The sequence below is a fragment of the Rutilus rutilus genome (genome assembly GCF_951802725.1).
Source record: "Rutilus rutilus genome assembly, chromosome: 7".
NCBI lineage: Eukaryota > Metazoa > Chordata > Actinopteri > Cypriniformes > Leuciscidae > Rutilus > Rutilus rutilus.
In genome coordinates this window covers 12,517,151-12,537,557 of record NC_140221.1, presented here as the reverse complement: position 1 = coordinate 12,537,557, position 20,407 = coordinate 12,517,151, and the positions used below count along the sequence as shown (strand labels likewise).

Genomic DNA, 20,407 nt, shown 5'->3' with positions numbered 1-20,407 from the left:
TATTGTTTTATGTTTGATCATTAAAGTTGCACTTGGGTTCGCTACATCTTGCCTCCAGTAGAATCATTCATAACAGAATACTAGACCAAACATGGACCCAGCAATTCGCCTGTTCCGTCTCAGCCAAGATAGCCGTCCAATGGATGAGTATGTGGAGGAATTTTGCAGGCTTTGCCATGGGGTGGAATTTAGTGATGGTGTTTTGAAAGATATGTTTCGCCATGGTATGGACGAGCCTATTTATTCGCTGATGCCTGCCAATACCCCTCACTTCACACTGGTGCAATATATGGACATCGCCCTTTTGTTGAGCGGTTCGTTGTTTACTGTGGGATCCAGAGACTGTTCACGTCACGCCTGCCGAGCCTATTTATTCGCTGATGCCTGCCAATACCCCTCACTGCACACTGGTGCAATATATGGACATCGCCCTTTTGTTGAGCGGTTCGTTGTTTACTGTGGGATCCAGAGACTGTTCACGTCACGCCTGCCGAGCCTATTTATTCGCTGATGCCTGCCAATACCCCTCACTGCACACTGGTGCAATATATGGACATCGCCCTTTTGTTGAGCGGTTCGTTGTTTACTGTGGGATCCAGAGACTGTTTACGTCACGCCTGCCGAGCCTATTTATTCGCTGATGCCTGCCAATACCCCTCACTGCACACTGGTGCAATATATGGACATCGCCCTTTTGTTGAGCGGTTCGTTGTTTACTGTGGGATCCAGAGACTGTTCACGTCACGCCTGCCGAGCCTATTTATTCGCTGATGCCTGCCAATACCCCTCACTGCACACTGGTGCAATATATGGACATCGCCCTTTTGTTGAGCGGTTCGTTGTTTACTGTGGGATCCAGAGACTGTTCACGTCACGCCTGCCGAGCCTATTTATTCGCTGATGCCTGCCAATACCCCTCACTGCACACTGGTGCAATATATGGACATCGCCCTTTTGTTGAGCGGTTCGTTGTTTACTCTGGGATCCAGAGACTGTTCACGTCACGCCTGCCGAGCCAGAGACTGTTCACGTCACGTCTGCCAAGCCAGAGACTGTTCACGTCACGTCTGCCAAGCCAGTGTCTCCGGACAAGATGGCCGCTGACAAGCCAGTGTCTCCGGACAAGATGGCCGCCGCCGAGCCAGTATCTCCGGACAAGATGGCTGCCGCCGAGCCAGTGTCTCTGGACAAGATGGCCGCCGCCACGCTGTCTGTTTCTGAGCCGGTGTCTGTTCCTGAGCCGGTGCCTGTTCCTGAGCCGGTGGCTCCAGTGTGTCCCTTGATAGGGCCATGGAGGCCGCGCCTCCGCCATGGCCGCCCGAAGTGTCGTCTCCGCCATGGCCGCCCGAAGGGTCGTCTCCGCCATGGCCGCCTGAAGGGTCGTCTCCGCCCTGGACGCCTGCACTGCCTGCTCTGCTCTGGACGCCTGCACTGCCCGCTCCGCCCTTGACGCCTACACTGCCCGCCTGCACTGCCCGCTCCGCACTGGACATCTGCACTGGCCACCTGCACTGCTCTGGACGCCTGCACTGCCCGCTCCACCCTGGACATCTGCACTGCCCGCTCCGCCCTGGACGCCTGCACTGCCCGCTCCACCCTGGACGGCTGCACTGCCTTCTTCGCCTGGTCCGCCCTGGCCCCCTGAACTGTCTGGTCCGCCCTGGAGACTTCATAGCCTCCCAGATCCGCCCACGCTCCACGGCTCAGCCCCACCGTTGCCATGTCCTGGTCCCGTTCCCCTGCATGGGCCTGGCCCTCCAACCCTTCCCCCAAGACTGCCTCCGCTCCACCACCATCCTGAACTATTGTTTTTTTTTTGGTTTTGATGGGCGTCGAGAGCCACCCATACGGGGGGGGCTATGTCACGTTGTGGGTTATTCCTTGTTCCTGTTTCATGTATGTCATGTGATCCCTTGTTCAAGTCATGTGATCCTGCCATGTGTTCCCTTGTCTGATGTGTCATGTTGCCATTGGTTCATTGTTCACAGGTGTCCCTTGTCTAGTCGTTAGTCTTGTGTATTTAAAGCCCTCATGTTTGCCCTGTGTCTTTGTCTAGTATTGAATGTTTCTAGTTGTGAATGTTTCTTGTCCAGGTTTTTTGTTCTTGTTTTGAGTTTCCAGTTTTCAGCCTTTGTTTTATGTTTGATAATTAAAGTTGCACTTGGGTTCGCGACATCTTGCCTCCAGTGGAATCATTCATAACACCACCTCCTTCTTCCCACAACAATGTACTAAGTTACAAAGTGATAATTGTACTAGTGTTTCATATGGTACAAACTGTTTTATGGTTGGACACAGGTTCAGGTATTATACATGTTAATGTGTGTTATTCTTATTTCTGTTTTCTATTCTATCCCTCACTGTTTGGTAGATAAACGGGGACGTTTATTTTAGCAAGATGGGATGTACTGTATGTAACATTAAATTCTGAGTTGAAGTTAAAGCTATAGGGATGTTGCATTTATACGTGTGTAATACATGTCCTTTGGGGCTTGCCATAGGCAAGAGAGGAATGGGCATGCACATTACAGTAGGTGTTCCTGCTGGCCATGAATTGAACAGGTGGTTGACATGAGAGAATAAAAGTGTGCACTGTTCTTGGAACTTCTGAGTCTTGTTTTCATTATTTTATTATTCAAAAGTGTTTAGGCAAACCCTGATAAAGAAGCTCAGTTACACTGGTGATCATCTTGAGACAAAACAATGGCTCTGACATATTTTAAGACATGTCAATACAAGTTCAGTTAAAGCTGCTCAAACATACATTTAGTCTGGGACTAGGCTTAAAGGTGAACTAAGTAACTTTTTTTACCTTAACCAAACAGCTTCGGAGTCATTGGAATAGTTATATGACTTTTTTCGGGTTGAATGGTGGTCATCTCGCACCCCCCAAGCGCCTGTGAGCCGAAAAACCACCCTTGCAACTTTGAAGAAGACGTTTTAAAGAATTTCCCATCTGCTTTGATGTCGTTGATCTATAGCCTCTGGTATCTGAGAGTCGCCAACAAGTTTTTCAACAGCGTTGTCAAATATCTATTCCGAAGCTGTAGGGGGAGCTCTATAGAGAAATCTGCGAGCAAAAAGCGAGAATACAGCAATTAAGGTAAAAACAGTTACTTAGTTCACCTTTAAGCCTTGTCTTTGAAACAGGGGGATAGAGTCTTTAAACGCTATGCATCTGAATGTGAGCTTCAGTCAGTGAAAGGTAAAACCGGTTCCGAGGTCCACATTATTGCTCGATCCCACACACTCCACACAGAACCCTAGTCTGTGCTGATGAGTGAAAGAATTTAACATAACCCACTGGAATCCCCTGACTGTAAGTCATGCTTTTGAACACAGACCAGCTTACAACTTCACGATACATCAATAAATTATACAGGTAGGCTACTGATGATTTACTAATGGTTTGTTCATCATTTGTTCATGATCAACCAATGTTTCTCAAAAATCTCACTATATTATTACAATTAATGGCAAATGGAATGTTTGGAAATGTAAACTGGTATTTCCTACTGACACACTACAGCAACATATATAAATAACTGGCTTAAAAAAAAAATTCTTTGGTGAAATGTTGTATTCTACATCTCTTCAGTGGGTTGTACTGTTATTTAAAGTGTTTTTGGATTGTTCTGCTGAAGAAACACTGCAAAAATATCTTTCCAAGAAACTTAGTAGACAAAGAACTCCAGACAACATAAGTTGTAGAAAATGATAAGTGATTAGGAGCTTTATAGAGCTTTTTATAGCAGATGCCATCGCTTTCATACCTGTCATGGCGCTGTATTACTTTTAATTACTGTATTACAGTGATTAAAAGAACAAATATGAAATCAGAAGGTAAACATTATGCATTATGCAGTAGTTAGAATGTTTTTAATGTCCTAAATTGTCAAAAAGATGTTTAAAAATATAAATATCCTCAAAGGTTATTTTTCTGAGCAGAGCTGTTGTGATTATTGCAATCATATTATACTATATAACTTAATTAATGGCATTTTCAACTACCCTGGAAATCCAGAGTTCTCGCGAGAGCACAAGTTGAATTTGCTCAGCGAGTTTACTCTGGCGTCAAGTAATGATGCTCATTAAATATGCCCTTGTATCCGAGCTGCACCAATCACATCGGGTTATCTGATATAGGCGGGCCAGAGATGACGACAGCGCTGTGACATCGAAGTCTTTAGTAAACATTGCAAGATGGCTATGGATGAACACCAGTTGATTGAAATGGCTTTGGCCACTACAATGAACAAGTTAGACTTGGCTTTTTATCTAAAAGAGGAACAGAAGACAGCGCTCGAATCGTTCCTTTGCAAGATGCTGTTTTGCTGACCGGATACGGCAAGAGTCTAATTTACCAGTTAGCTCCGCTGGTAGCTAAGTGTATGGGGCTTGCTGTGATTGGTCGTAGTGTTATCCAATTGCGTGCAGTGAGATTTTCAAATGCATGCTTGGTGCCGCCCCTCGAGCTGGCCGATTTTCATTAGTCAATGCCAGACCATTAATCTTTCAAATTTAGGTCTGGATTTCCAGGCTAATTTTCAACAGCTTCATCATTAATAACATTATGAAATAAGGCAATGTGTTTTTTCCATATAGCACCTTTATTTAGATTACAAAAATTATACATAAAAAAAAGCAATGTCAATAAGTTGGTAGAAATGCATCCATTTCAGGTCTAACGTATAAACCTATACTGTAACCCTACACAATGATATTGATACAATCTACCAGTAATAGGAGTGTAAAAATGACCCTGGTATGGTTCATGGCAACCACTGATTGTTAGACAAGAACATAAATGCAAATAAAAACAAAATCTGTCAGAAGAAAGTTTTATGTTCTATAATTTTGAGTTTGGCACATCCCAAAACGTATCAGTCAAAAAGAAAAAATGGGGACACACACACAACAACAACCAACTGCTCTTTAAACCAGCATCAAGTGGCTTTTCGAAATTTCCCCTCATTTTCTTAACCCTGCTGTGTTGAAAACCCTATAACACATGTGGGTGTTCCCAGCCTGCAAAAATTAGCTTATAAATCTCTCGTTATGCTACCTTATCACCAAATATGGGATTCAATCTTTTTGTCAGCTTGTTTTCTTTCAATTAGGACAGGTTTTGTATTTATTTTTGGAACTGATAAATTGTAGGCCTTATTTATCCAAGCTTATGTACCTCAGTTTTTGAGTGAAAAAAGTGTTATTTGTCGATAATTTTGTCAATTTTACATAAAATATGAAAAAAAAATATTGCACTGTTTATCACACTAGTGTGCTTAAATGTTTAACCAGTAAATTAGGTTTGAAATGTTTTTTTTTTGTTTGTTTTGGTTTTGTACAAAATGGCACAAAGACACACTTGTGGTGTTCCCGGTCAAAAATGACCGGCCTACAAAAAAATTGCGTAATGAGAGATTTATAAGCTATTTTATCATGAAATATTGGATTCAATCTTTTTGTAAACTTGTTTTCTTTCAGTTTTGAAACTGATTGATCGTAGGCCTCATTGATCTGAGCCTCACAACACTAGTGTGATAAACAGTGCAAATCTTTTCCATATTTTATGTAAAATTTACAAAATGATCCACAAATAATGTTTTTTTCACTCAAAAACGGAGGTACGTAAGCTCGGATTAATAAGGCCTATGATTTATCAGTTCCAAAAATAAATATAAAACCTGTCCTAATTGAAAGAAAACAAGTTGACAAAAAGATTGAATCCAATATTTTGTGATACGGTAGCATAATGAGAGATTTATAAGCAATTTTTTGTAGGCCAGTCATTTTTAACTGGGATCACCATAAGTGTTACAATGTGGAAAAAAACCCACAAAAATGAAAAAAATTTGTCCAATGCAATAACATTAACTAGCATTTTCGGGTATGGGAAAATCCTCTCTGGGCCAAAATGACCCGAACAAAGCATAAGTAGAAAAATGCCAGTTGATGTGTTCCAGCTGAGGCTGTTTGCTCCAAGGTGCCTGCAATTTAACACCAGTCCGTCCTACCTTTCTGAATTCTATCCATCATAAACAACACAACTGGTCTCAGATTAGTAGAACATGTATATTAACTTTGGCCCTGAACTAAAACACATACTAAACAAAGAATGTGAGCCAACTGAGAAACAAACACAGGGGACATGCTTAAATAAACAATGTTTAACAAATGTTGTACATGGAGAAACAACTGACTGTCAAGCAAAAGATACTTGGACTTAGTTTATTCAGCTACAGAATAAAAATTGTAAAGCAATTACACAGCTTATTATGATATAATATTCTCCTTAGTTTGCCAGTTGAGCGATTTAACAAACTCAAATGTTATAAAAAATAAAATAAAAAAAAACAACATACACATTGAAAACCATCAGTGCCTTAGAAAACACCCGACCAAAAGAATCTAGGTCAGGTTGTGAAATAACTACGGTCTACACACACTGGCAACATTCTTATTTCATAAATCTCAGAGCAAAGATGAAAATTATCTTCTTTTGTTCTATAAAATAATGTACCACAGACCCTGTCTGAACAATACCTGTGAGTAAAGTCGACATAAAAATCCTTGTGAAATGTTCTTTACTGTACAACTACTCTAAAACCACTACTAACAAAACGCTATTTTGCTAAATGCACTGCTGTATTGGTCATTACTTTTCATTGTACTCAACTGAAAATGCTAACATGCACTGCATATCACTACTCAGAAAAAAAGCAGATTTCTTTTTTTAACTTTGTAGTGACTGAATTTTAATATTCCAGACAATGATCTATATACAATTTGAGCAAAAGTCACTCCCTATCAGCGTACCGCCACTGTACCTTGTATCTGACTGTAAGGAAATATAGCCTTGAATTTTATTCAGTTCACATCAATGGTGTTTGCTATATTACCAGTACCAGTGAATGCTTAATTATATAAGCACTGGGCACACAAGAAGAATCAAAGAGAGTGGAACATTAATCATGGGACAAGCAGAAAGAAATGGCTGTTTTAGATTTTCCGAAATGAACAAAGCGTCCTCTTAGGAGAATTTGAAAGATACTTGATTTATAAATTCTTTTGGATTTGTGCCCCCTCCGATTCATTTCATGTTTCTCACCTTCACTCAACTACATAACATCCACAAAGAACTCACTGGGGTTGCCCATAGCCAGATGGAAGGACTGCCTGGATGCAGTGAGCTCAGGAGGAACGGATCCCAGATCCCTGGTGGGAGGAGCTCCAGGAGGGCCACCAGGTGTAAAAGTGGGCGGCAAAGATGGAAGAGGTGGAGTTGGGAGGGTGGTTATAGGGCTGCCCATGGCCGGATGGGGGTGGGGGTGCTGTGGCAACATCATGACCATCATGGAATTATATGAGATTGGGATTCCAGGGGGATATGGAGCCAGGTGAGAGGGCGGAACTCTGTGATGCGACCGCTGGCTCAGACTGAGGCTGTGCTCACTTGGTGTGGTGGAACCGTTGTCTCTTGTCCGGCTACTGCGAATAGAGTATTCCGATTCGCTGCCGCTGCCAGAGCGGGAGTCGGCTCCACCTCCTCCTACAGGGGATTTTTCATCTCGTCCACTGGTGCTCCCACCTCCTTTACTGCCGCGTCTTCGCTCACCCTCACTTCGTGTTGAACCACTGCTACGACTTCCTGCGAGAGAGAGAAATAAACAAAGGAAAAGTTGTGTGTATATTCAAGACTGAAAAGGAACATGGAAATAATTTTGACTCAGTTTTTAAGAATATATTGATTCAAAATATATTATTATATATTATATATGTCATAACGTGTCCCGTAGAGATCAAGGGGAGGTGGTAGATAGGCTCAGGACTCAGATATCATCCAAAGAGGATTTTTATTTAATGCCAGTGGAGAAGGAGTGTACAGATTCACAGTGAGGTGTCAAAGAAAAAAAAAACGATATTAAATAAAAATAAAATGAATATACACTTGACTCTGCAAACTCTGATGTATCAACAACCGCAAGAAAACAAATTGCTACAGGCAGCAAAATCTACAATGGATACATTCAGCCATATGACCCAGTCTTTACCTTCCCAAGGTTCAGTTTAGACTGGCTTATATAGCCTAGGACAAGCTCATTACACCCAAGACCATACCAACTGCAGGGGCATCAATACCAAAACCTTTTTTGTAGCCTAAACATATGACCATTTAACCATTTAACTTTCAAAAATAAATAAAATAAACTCATTCAGCAATTTAAACAACATGTAAACACTATAGGACATTTATCCATGCCTACATCACCAAGAGTTAAGTTCCCTTCCCTACTAATAGAAATGGTTTAACCCAACACAAGAAAAAGGGAAGCTGTGGTCCCGCCCGCTCCTTTAAGGAGTCACAGGAACAGGATATGGTGAGTATACAGCATGTGGGGCAACTGTTTGCAATGTGGGAATAAATACAGATTTGAAATAATAAATAACAAAATGCATAACTACCACTTGTCTCTGTGTGGTTAATGGGAAAAATACATCAAAGGAAACCTACAGTAGACATAACACGTTGTGATGACCGCTGATATGTGCACTTATCTGCAATCAACTCAAACAGCATATCTTAAACTTATTATAATTGAACGTTATAGAATAAGAAACCAGATTAAACAATTGTATCATAAACCTAATAGACTGCATCATAGTCAACAGAAACACAAAACCATAAATAACAAATGTAAAGAAACATAAGTCCATAAACAGTATGTGAAGTAAAGACTTCACATACTGCCATAATCGCAGTAGAGATGATGTCATTTTAGCACCCGTCATCACAATATAGTATACAAGATTATAATAATAACGTATTAATTCTAGATATTCAAGTGAATGAAGTTAATCCTTTGCTCTCTCTCACCTTCACTGTGTTGACTGCCAGCACTTCCTGGTGCATAGCAATAGCTAGAGAGCTCATGGTATGGAGGGGGTTGGCTGGGGTAAGTTTGTGGGTATTGATAAGGGAAAGTGTGCATCAGGGGCCAGGGTGTGGCCCCTGGCAAAGGCAAGGGTGCCAGTGTGTCCTGGTCTGAAGCTCCACTGGAACCATCATTGTCATTTAGCGAGAGATTTGCCATATCTGTGGGGAAAGGCAGAGGCGGACAGAGAGAAACAGAGGAAAAATCTATTAACATAAGACAGACCAGCCTACCATGGGAAAATATTTTGAGTGCCACAGGGATGACATAAAAATTCAGAAGACTAATTCTTATGGGGTTTTATAATGGGGTTTTTCAAATTAGTGAAGTGAAGTGACGTGAAGGCTAAGTATGGCAACCCATACTTGTAATTTGTCCTCTGCATTTAACCCATCCATGTTAGTGAACACACATTAGGAGCAGTAAGTTGTGTCATCTAAAACAAAGTATTTTACTTTATTTTTTAATAAAAAACATTATAAAACCCCATGGGAAAATCTCAAGGGAGCCAGTGACAAATTAGTCTTCAAGGCAGTGTCGTAGCTAGATTTTTAAAATGACAGGGCCACAATATTTATATCATTTTCATTACTTACCATTCGTGGACTTGCTAATTAACATTAACACTATAAATTACTATAAATTCATTTGTTTGCGGTGCACCATTAAGCTTACAAGATAAAATGTTGCCAATACATATGTAACTCTCCATCATTTATTTATTTGCCAAATGATGGAAATTTTCTTCAAAATTGCCATTTACGGAGTGCTTCGGGTAAGCGGATCCACAGCAGCTTTAGCGCCTATGCTCTGTTATTATGTATCGTTATCCTTCTCCCGCTTTCTCATTGGTTTGCTTGGCATATGGGGGATTTCATGCACAGGGAAAGCTGTCCGCTGATCACTCGCCCAAGTGGAGAAATGTGCTGTTGCTCCCAGATTTCGATCAACGAAAATCACATTGTATTTGATACAAAACTAACTAGACTAAATCAAGTAAAAAACTAAATAAAAAAAAATCGTTACTATTTTCATAGTACTTCATTTTCTCCATAAAGAAATACATTTTTTACGAAAATGTATAAACTGTTAAAGACAGATCTACTGTAACTATCTGAGGTTGTTAATCGATTGTCTATGTATTTGTTAAAGTCATCAATTTGCATTATCTCAACTTATTTTTAAAGAACATTTGGTTACACTTTATTTTAAAGTGTCATTGTTACAGTGTAATTATACATTTAAGTACTGAGTAATATTAATTAACAAAATGTACTTACAATAGGGTAGGATTTCATTAGGGTAGGATTAGGATTTGGTTGAGGGTTAGTTGCATGTAATTATGCGTAATTTACTTTATGGTAAGTACATGTAATGTATGTAACAATGACACTAAAATAAAGTGTTACCCAATATTTATATTTTTATTATACTTACATTTATTCTAATTATATTTTACTTATATTTGATTTATAATAGGCTACTAATATTTATTATATTATACTTATTTTTAATTCTTAAAAGAAAAACACTTCTGGCATACATTTAAATTGACACCTGCCATGGTGTTTCTTACTGTAAATCAAATGTACTGTACTAAACATTTTTTCTTTTATATAAAATATGTATTTTACAAAATATAGTTTACTCTAAAATAACTATAAAATCAAAGACACACACACACACACACACACACACACACACAATATGGAAAATAATAGTAAAAAGGAAATAGCAATACGAAAAAGTGGTATCGATACTTCTATTTTTAATTTTTTTAAATAATAAAATAAATAATAATAATAAATTAAATAATAAATGCTCTATCATATTTTATCTTTTATTTAACAGCACAGTGAATATTTAGAGCTGCTCCAGCAGGGTTCGACAAGTCAAGAGCAGTGAGTGATTTTCTTTTGTTGTTAGATTAACATTGAGGACAAAGACATCAGTAGGTTTATTAGGTTGCTGCCACTTTAAGAGCAGCACATATCCAACATACTGTTACACACGCGTTGTCTTTTCAACTGTTTACGTTCACTTAAGATATAACCAACTATTTTCAAGGATACTTGCCTGTACAGGCATTTTGAAAAAAAAATTGTGTGAATTTGTCCGTTCAAGCACGCAAGAAGACAAAGAGAACTCGATTATTCACGCACTGTCTGAGGCAGCTCTCTGGGCACGTGCTTCGGATGTTTGTGCACAAAAAATTAGAAATCTGGGGGGTGGGACATGTAAATGAGGGGGCCTAGGCCCTCCCAGGCCCCCTCGTGGCTATGCTACTGCTTCCAGGTTTTGACATCATCCCTGGGCCACTCTATAGTGTAATGCTTGGTTCACACACTTTCGCACCACTTCCATTTAAATGCGGTCATTTCCCAACAAACTGCAAATCAGCGATGCAGAAAACAACACAATCACATATTCTAGAAGCAAACTTATTAGGGGTGAAAAAGGTGACAAAGATTCCCCCAAGGGATAAATGTTTTTTTTAAATATCAGCTTTACAATGGATGCACATAAAATTTTATCATGAGGACATTTGGGAAAAACTTGTTTTCTTCTTCTCTACTTCAGTTGTCTTAAACCACAATCATAAAATGTTTACAGGTTGGCAGGTCTGACAAAAGAGCTACAACACCAATGCCACATTATATGATCCATTCGAACATTGATCACACTTACAGTTTTCACAGTCGCTGAAGTCTCCAAACACATAGTAGCACTGCTCTGAAAAGGTGATCTTGTTCACTGTGTGTCTGATAAAACCAGCTTTCAGGAGGTTACTGGCATATTTACGAGCCTCTCGTCTATCCTGGAAGCCCTCAATGTGATGATAAAGCCACTCTACCACATCAGAACCTGTACAAACAGAACGAATGATAACAATGTCAAAGAAAATATCCTGCATTTGGTCCAAACTGATAATTACTACCTGATTTTTGACTCTAAAAAGCTCTCAAAAGATTCAGCAAACACTACAAAATTTTGTGTCTGGTCATTTTTCTTAAATCCTGTCAATTCAGAAACACAGAGCAAAGTAAGAATAAATAAATAAAGAAGAATGCTTTTCATTTAAAAGCTTGTTGGACAAAAACGTAGGGTGTAGATCTTTGGGTTTGGACACATTTAAGCTATACGTATATATGATACATACATTATACATATATATATATATACACACACACACACACACACACACACACACACACACACACACACACACACACACACTATATATATGACACAAATTCCACTTTCTATTTGATTAAGCATGAGCTAAATGAGCTAATATTCTCCTTGTCTTCTCATATTACCTAAAGTCTCATTTCCTCAGGCAACCTTCTATACATAAATTAATAATAATAATTTTCTCTATACTTTCATTGTTTCTTACTTTCATTTGTATTCTTGCCTGTACACCTTTGAACAGTCTTGGAAAATTGTATCAACATAACATAACATAACATAACATAACATAACATAACATAACATAACATAACATAACATAACATAACATAACATAACTTCTCATGTTACTTACTCCTTAATCTCTTATTTCTTTTATTTCTCATTTGTAAACCACTTTGGATTAAGTATCTGCTAAATGCTTAAATGTATATGTAATTATAAATCTCCCTCTCTTGGTCTTTGGTTAGACTCACCCAGGAATGCATTCGGGATGGTGATCTTTAGCCACATCCTGTCTCTGACTTCCAGGCCAGAGTCAGGAGAGGCCATGGCTTTAGCAATCGACGTCATATCAGAATGCAAGGAGAGCGAGAACTCATCAAACCCTACAGGAAAAGATAAAGATTGTAAAGGCTGAGAAGTGATGCCACATCCTTCTAGATTCTGACTGTAATAGGAGAAAACATGGTGAAAATGGAGATTTAAAAGGGATATGAAAACTAATTAGATCTTTTAAAAATTTCAAAAAGACCATTTATTTAAACTAAGCAGCAAAAACAACTAATTCTGAAATCTGTGCTTTTCATGATGTTAAAATGAGATTTGTTGGGTCGCCGGTGGATGAGACAAATCATTATAATTTGTTGATTGTAATAAAGACACGGAACTCTAATTTTACAGTAAAACTGTACAGAATGTGAGTCACACTTTTAATTTTGTTTTCAACAACAGCGTATTTCTCTTCAGAAAAAAAAAAACAATCAAGGAAAACATATGCCTAGAGCACCAAGACATCATTATATAAAACTAAGGGGGAAAAAAACCTACAAAAGATCAGCTTTAAACTGCTTTAACTAAAAATCCACAAGCTTAACAGATTTTTTTCTGATAATTGTGTTTTCCAACATAATAATGGAATATTAACGTCATTGAAGCTTAACTTTTCATCAGGCACTTATTTGCAGACTCTAAGCTACACAGTTGTGGGGTTGCAGCAATGGAGGCAAAACAGTTCAGAGAGGAATTTCAAAAAGTAGAATTAAAGACAAAACAAAAGGAAGGAAAGAAAAGTACTGTACATTGTGGGAGCATTTTAGTGAAGTAGTGGTAACACTTTACAATAAGGTTCATTAGTTAACATTAGTTAATGTATTAACTAACATGAACAAACCATGAGCAATACATGTGTTACTGTATTTGTATTGTGTTAATGTTAGTTGATAAAAATAAAGCTGTTCATTGTTTGTTCATGTTAGTTCACAGTGCATTAACTAACAAGATTTTAATAAAGGATTAGTAAATGTTGAAATTAACATTAACAAAGATTAATAAATGCTGTATAAGTGCAGTTCATTATTAGTTCATGCTAACTAATGCAGTTATCTAATGTTTACTAATGAACCTTATTGTAAAGTGTTACCGAAGTAGTTAACCAGGATGAATCAAGTGCTGGGTATGTGATATCTCACGGCTGTGAAGCACTGTATGTATAGGACAAACTAATAACAGCCTATATCCAGCCTTTGCTTGGGATAAACATGTTTAATTTATTATGTGTATGTTCGGGAAGTTGCAGTGACGAAACAGTGACATTCCAATTTAAGTTTGAAGGGAGTAAAGCCTGTGTTTAGGCTATTAAACAAATGCAATTTTGCCAAAGAACTTTTCCTTTAAATAAATGTTTAAAAGATGCCTATTCAGGGTAATATGATACCATATCACCATTAACACTGAGAATTAGGACATCTGTAACGTGACGAGTAATGTGATCAGGTGCAGATATCTAAATCAGAGAAAAACAGAGATTTGTGTGGGTGGCGGGTTGATGATTTATTTTTAACAGTGGATTCAGGTGACGTTAGAGCTGATCTCTAGTAGCTATGTAAAGATACAGTAAACCCGCAGCCCAGGAATTAGAGCAGCAAATTGCGGTTGCTCATTTTACAGGCGATGAGGTGTTCTCTTACGAGAGGTCTCTCGTACTGCGTAAGTATCTTACGCTAGGGGAAAATCCCTTTTCCGCGAGATATTGAAGCCAAAAAATGATCCTTAATTTTGTATTATTGTAAAACGCGTTGCGGCAGCATACAGACATAGGCAAGACGGCTCGTGTGCCTATTAGCTGATCTGTGGCAACTGCAGCAGCCTATCGAGCGAGGCCTAGCGTGACGTCAGACCCAATGAGGGTGCTTCGCGCCCGCTGCGTCATGTCCCGCCGAAACGGGCGTGGCTTAGGCCTATAAATCCAGCTCGCAGGCAGCTGATATCAGATTTTTCATCTCTTCAGCGAAGAGCTGGATCCGGAGAGAAGCCGCGCCGTCTGAGGAAGCCTTTGCAGCGGGACGAGTCGTCACTGAAGCCGCTGGCCGCGCCGCCTTCTATCGCCTTCCCGCTGCGCTATCCGGCGCTTATATCCTTTACACTCTCTGCTGTGTGTGTGTTCGCCGCCGCGACACTGTCTAAAAGAGCTTGCGTCTTTTTAAAGATGCCTTCCTGCGGCTCGTGCAGAGCCACACTCAGCGACGGGGACCGCCATGTTATCTGCGTTTCCTGCCTGGGTGAGGATCATGCAGCTCTCGCGCTCGCTGACGGCGGCTGCCCTCATTGCGAGCTACTGCCTATGGCGACTCTGAGGACTCGCCTGGCATTTTTCGCTGAGATTGCACCTCCGCCCGCTGTAGTGCCGCGCCGTAAAAAGCGCTGTGCTCAGCGGGTTCCGGAACCTTCCCCCACCCGTCCAAGCTCGCCGGTTCGCCCACCAGCTTCGCCGGCTTCGTCAGTGTCTCTTCCTGACGGACAGCGGCCGCCGTCTGCCGCCGCTTCCGTTGATGACGCTGATGAAAAAGCTGCGTCGGGGGAGGACGATTCCTGCTCTCCTGGCATCGGGCAGTGAGGATTGGGCGAGCTCTGTTGATCTCGCGCCCTCTGCTTGCGCTTCGTCAGGCAAAAGGGCTAGCATCGAGTCAGAGCTGATGCGTGTACTCGCACAAGCCGCGGCGAGCCTCGGCCTCGAGTGGTCTACACCTGAACAGCCTGCTCACAACCGGCTGGATGGATATTTTCTCCCTGGGGAGCGCACTTCGCCTGCGTCCAGACCAGCGCCTTTTCTTCCTGAGCTACACGAAGAAGTCGCTAAGTCTTGGAGCGCCCCCTATTCAGCTAGAATGCGCTCTTCTGTTTCACTAGCATTCTCCGCTGTTGACGATGCTAAAAACAGAGGGTACCATTCGCTGCCGCCGGTCGAAGAAGTGATAGCTAACCACTTATGCCCGCCCTCCGCTGGACGGCGCGCTAAGCTGGCGCTACCTTCAAAAGCTTGCCGCATGACGTCAAACCTGCTCGGTCGCGCTTTCTCCGCCGCTGGGCAGGCTGCGTCAGCGCTGCATACTATGGCCACACTGCAAATTTTCCAGGCCGATCTCCTCCGAAAGCTGGATGAGAAAGGGCCAGATGCAATTTGCGTGCCAGACTTGAGAAGTGCTACGGACCTCGCTCTCCGCGCTACTAAGTCTGCTGCACAGGCCATAGGACGGAGCATGGCCTCTCTCACTGTGGCTGAGAGACACCTGTGGCTAACGCTCTCCGAGATGTCTGAGTCTGAGGCTTCCTCGCGTTCCTCGACGCTCCGCTTTCTCCTGCTGGCCTCTTCGGAACTTCCGTCAAAGATTTAGCAGAAAGATTCGCCGAGGTACAGAAAGCGTCACAGGCTATGAAGCACTTCCTTCCGAAGCGCTCCAGTTCTGCAGCAGGCCGTGCGAAACCGTCTGCTCAGAGCTCACAGCCTCAGCCTCCGCCCACCGCCGCCACTTCGCAGCGCCGACAGGCCCGAAGCGCGAGACCGCGCTCTCGCTCATCTGGCCGCCGCCCCGCCCCGCGTGGGCCGCGGCCCAGGATTGCGGTAAAGCCCGAGGTCCCGAAGTCGTCCTAGCACGCTTAGGGAAACGACGGTGTTCAAGTCCCGCCGCGGCCGGGCTACCACCAAAACTCATTGCTCGTCCAGTTCCAAGAAATGTAACTGTTCCAGTGTATTTTGCAGTCAACAAGCCGGTTCCACTGCCCGCTTGCCTGCACACAAATGCCGTTTTCACGGCTACCCAGATAAATCCCACAAAGAGTGTATTTTCTGGTGTCCCGGCCACCTCCAATGGTGTTATGAGTGTAGACAAAATGCCCACTGCCCAGTGCTCATTCCTACACACAAGCACAGCCCGTCACATAGGGCTCGCGCATATAAAATCGACCCAGTTCGATTGCGCATTAAACGTAGCAGATGTGCCCACTGCCCAGTGCCCACAATCACTACGTTTTGCATGTCTCAAGATTTCTGTAAAAACGAAACCAACGTGCATTCGCTCTGCTCAGGCAGACAATGCTCTCAGTGTGGTAAATGTGCCCGCTATCCCACGCCCACATCCACACATAGACATGACAAATCCTACGGGATTCGCCCAGCCCTCCCCCTCTCGGTTGACCACCGCAGAGGAGTCGAGCGCGGGCAATGTGCCCGCTGTTATCAGCGCGCCCTCTGCCTCAAATGTCACAAGCGCGACGCTTATGTTGCAGCACACCGAAGCCCCTCTGTCGCTGAGCAACCAGTGCGCGCTTCGCATTCAACCCCTAGCCATTCGTGTAGATGCATGGGCAAGGCTACCCGGGGTTTCGAAGTGGGTGCTAAACATTATAGAAAGAGGCTATTCGCTACAGTTTCGCCGACACCCGCGCCGCTATGCGACGCGCGTCGAGACCACGGTAAAAACAGAAGTAGCACACCTACTTCGAGCCAAAATTTTGAAACTATTGAGCAAAGGGGCCATAGAGCCGTTATCTCAAGCTCAGAGCGAAGGGGGGCTATACAGCAGATACTTCCTGGTACGGAAAAAAGACGGGGGTCTCAGACCCATACTAGATCTAAGGCAACTGAACAGCGTGCTTGCAAAGCGACAGTTCAGGATGCTCACGACCAGAAAAATCCTCGCGCAGATTCGCCGAGGAGATTGGTTTGTGTCAATAGATCTGAAAGACGCGTTTTTTCAAATACAGATAGCGTCACGTCACAGGCGATATTTGAGATTCGCCTTCGAGGGCCAGGCATATCAGTACACAGTCCTACCGTTCGGCTTGTCCCTAGCACCCCGTACATTTACGATGTGCATGGACGCAGCGCTCGCACCCCTCAGACTGCAGGGCATGCGAGTATTGAACTACTTGGACGATTGTCTGATTCTAGCTCAATCTCACTCGGTGCTCATAGAGCACAGGACCATTTTGCTCGACCACCTCGAGAATCTGGGTCTCAGAGTCAATTGGGCGAAGAGTTCTCTGTCCCCCAGACAGATAATATCTTTTCTGGGCACAGAACTGGACTCGCTGTCTATGATAGCGCGACTGTCACCACAGCGCGTACTAGACATTCAGCGTGCAGCGAGCTCTTTCCGCTGCGGCGCATCTGTCCCGCTCAAGAAATTTCAGAGGATGCTAGGTCTCATGGCCTCAGCATCGTCAGTACTTCAGCTGGGCTTGCTTCGCATGCGCCCGCTACAGTTCTGGCTGAAAGCGCGAGTACCGCGCCGAGCGTGGGCTTCCGGTCTGCTTCGTCTCAAGGTCAATCAGAAATGCATCGCAGCTCTGAAACCTTGGAAAGCAAACGACTGGTACCAATCAGGTGTAAGCCTGGGGACTTCCTCGAGTGTGAAGGTAGTGTCCACGGACGCATCCACCTCGGGATGGGGAGCGCTGCTCGAGGGCAGACCGTTCTTCGGCCAATGGTCAGAACGGGAGAAGCTTCTTCACATAAACTGCCTCGAAATGTTGGCAGTAGACAACGCGCTGACGCGTTTTTGTCCCCAAATACGAGGACACCACGTCTTGGTCCGCTCGGACAACATGTCAGTGGTGTCCTACATAAATCGCCAGGGCGGCCTCAGGTCCCGAAACCTGCACAGGCTGGCAGAACGCCTCCTGGTGTGGGCTCAGCGCAACCTGCTCTCGCTGAGAGCAGCGCACGTGCCAGGGCTCCTAAACGTAGGACCAGACAGACTGTTCAGGAACAATGTTCCGACAGGCGTGTGGTCTCTACACCCACAGACAGTCCAGCTGCTGTGGAAGAAATTCGGCAGAGCGGAAATAGACCTGTTCGCGTCTCAAGAAAACGCTCACTGTCTGGAATTTTTCTCCAAGAGCAGGGACGCGCTGGCTCATGTATGGCCCCGCCGCCCGCTCTATGCCTTCCCTCCCGTCTCTCTCCTGCCTCAGGTGATAGAACGGATCAGGGAAGAAGGATGCTCAGTGCTACTCGTAGCTCCGTTCTGGAAAAACCAACCCTGGTTCCCAGTTCTGATGCAGCTAGTGAGCACTGCCCCATGGCCAGTGCCAGTGAGGAGGGACCTCCTCTCTCAGGCCAAGGGCTCGATTTGGCATCAGCGCCCAGAGCTGTGGTCCCTCCATGTTTGGGCCATCAACGGGTACCCGCTGACCTCCCAAGCGGAGTGTTAAACACGATCACGCAGGCTAGAGCTCCGTCTACGCGACGTCTCTATTCCTCGAAATGGTCAGTGTTCTCCAGCTGGTGCACAGCTCGTGGCGTGTCGCCCCTAGACTGTGGGGTGACGGAGGTTCCACGCTCAAAGTGTATGTGGCGGCCATAGCAGCGTTCTCAAAAACAACGCTTGGTCAGTCAATAGGAAGGAACGATTTAGTCATCCGCTTCCTTAGAGGAGCTATGAGACTGAATCCTCCCAGACCTCCCTCAGTCCCTGTATGGGACCTTTCCATGGGGCTGGAAGCCATGAAAGGTGACCCATTCGAGCCTTTACAGACTATTGATCTTAAACACCTGTCTTTCAAGACAGTGTTTCTCCTGGCTCTCGCTTCAGTGAAGCGCATAGGGGACTTACACGCACTCTCAGTAAGCGCGACGTGCATGGAGTTTGGGCCTAATGACTCTAAAGTTATACTCAAACCTAAGCACGGTTATGTTCCAAAATCCCTCAACACACCGTTTAGGGCGCAGGTCATTTCCCTGTCAGCCCTACCGGTCTCTGACGAGGAAGGAGGCGCGAGCTTCCTTTGTCCAGTCAGGGCATTAAGAGCTTATGTGTCTCGCTCATCTGTCTTCAGACAGACGGAGCAACTCTTTGTTTCGTTCAGCGGACGTTCCAAGGGACTAGCCGCGTCGAAACAGAGCCTATCCAGATGGATAGTTGACGCCATTGCGCTGGCGTACACTTCCAGGGGCATGCAGTGCCCGTTGGGTGTCAGAGCGCACTCCACGAGAAGCATGGCTTCATCGTGGGCTTGGTCGAGTGGGATTGCCTTGCAAGATATATGTATGGCGGCAGGCTGGGCCTCCCCGTCTACATTTATAAGGTTTTATAACCTAGAGGTTCCCGCCTTACAGGCCAGGCTGTTGTCGGTCTAGATGTACCAGTACTGTCTGTTCTGATGCTATCGGTTCAGAATACCGTGTCTGCTGAGCACTGCTCGATGAGAACTGCTCGCTGATCGACCTCAAAATGCTATGGGCAACGAATAAGACCCACAATTTTCCATCAGTTCAGGCCGTACTCCGCCCTGTCTGTATGATGTAGTTTGCGTCTGGGGACGCTACTTTATGTGGAAGAGCGTGGCTCCGCCCCTCCCTCTTCCCGGACTCCCTGTGAGGTCCCCTGGTGATTATGCACTATATGTACCCCGGGTTTTCGCCCTTGGGTCTTTGGTGTTAGATCCCAGCACGCACGGCGTTTTACATTGGGTCCCCTAGCGTAAGATACTTACGCAGTACGAGAGACCTCTCTTAAGAGAACGTACTCGGTTACTAACGTAACCTCGGTTCTCTCTAGAAGAGGGAACGAGTACTGCGTATCTTGCTGTGCATGCTCACGCTCTGGTAAGCTTCGGCGATGAAAAACCAGATATCAGCTGCCTGCGAGCTGGATTTATAGGCCTAAGCCACGCCCGTTTCGGTGGGACGTGACGCAGCGGGCGCGAAGCACCCTCATTGGGTCTGACGTCACGCTAGGCCCCGCTCGAAAGGCTGCTGCGCTGCAGTTGCCGCAGAT

The 20,407-nt window shown here is 43.9% G+C and overlaps 1 protein-coding gene across 1 annotated transcript in view; it reads right to left on the bottom strand.

Moving 5' to 3' along the window:
* Positions 1 to 6,164: 6,164 nt before the first annotated feature.
* The window catches only part of LOC311294159 (segment polarity protein dishevelled homolog DVL-2-like), an 81,968-nt gene continuing 67,725 nt past the window's right edge, over positions 6,165 to 20,407 (bottom strand). Inside the window, exons 12-15 of the mRNA XM_084414875.1 lie at positions 12,605 to 12,736; positions 11,625 to 11,801; positions 8,879 to 9,097; positions 6,165 to 7,651 (exon numbers count right to left, since the gene is read on the bottom strand). Coding sequence (XP_084271001.1) covers positions 7,122 to 7,651; positions 8,879 to 9,097; positions 11,625 to 11,801; positions 12,605 to 12,736 — 1,058 coding nt within the window. The 3' untranslated portion in view covers positions 6,165 to 7,121. The remainder of the gene's footprint in view (positions 7,652 to 8,878; positions 9,098 to 11,624; positions 11,802 to 12,604; positions 12,737 to 20,407) is intronic.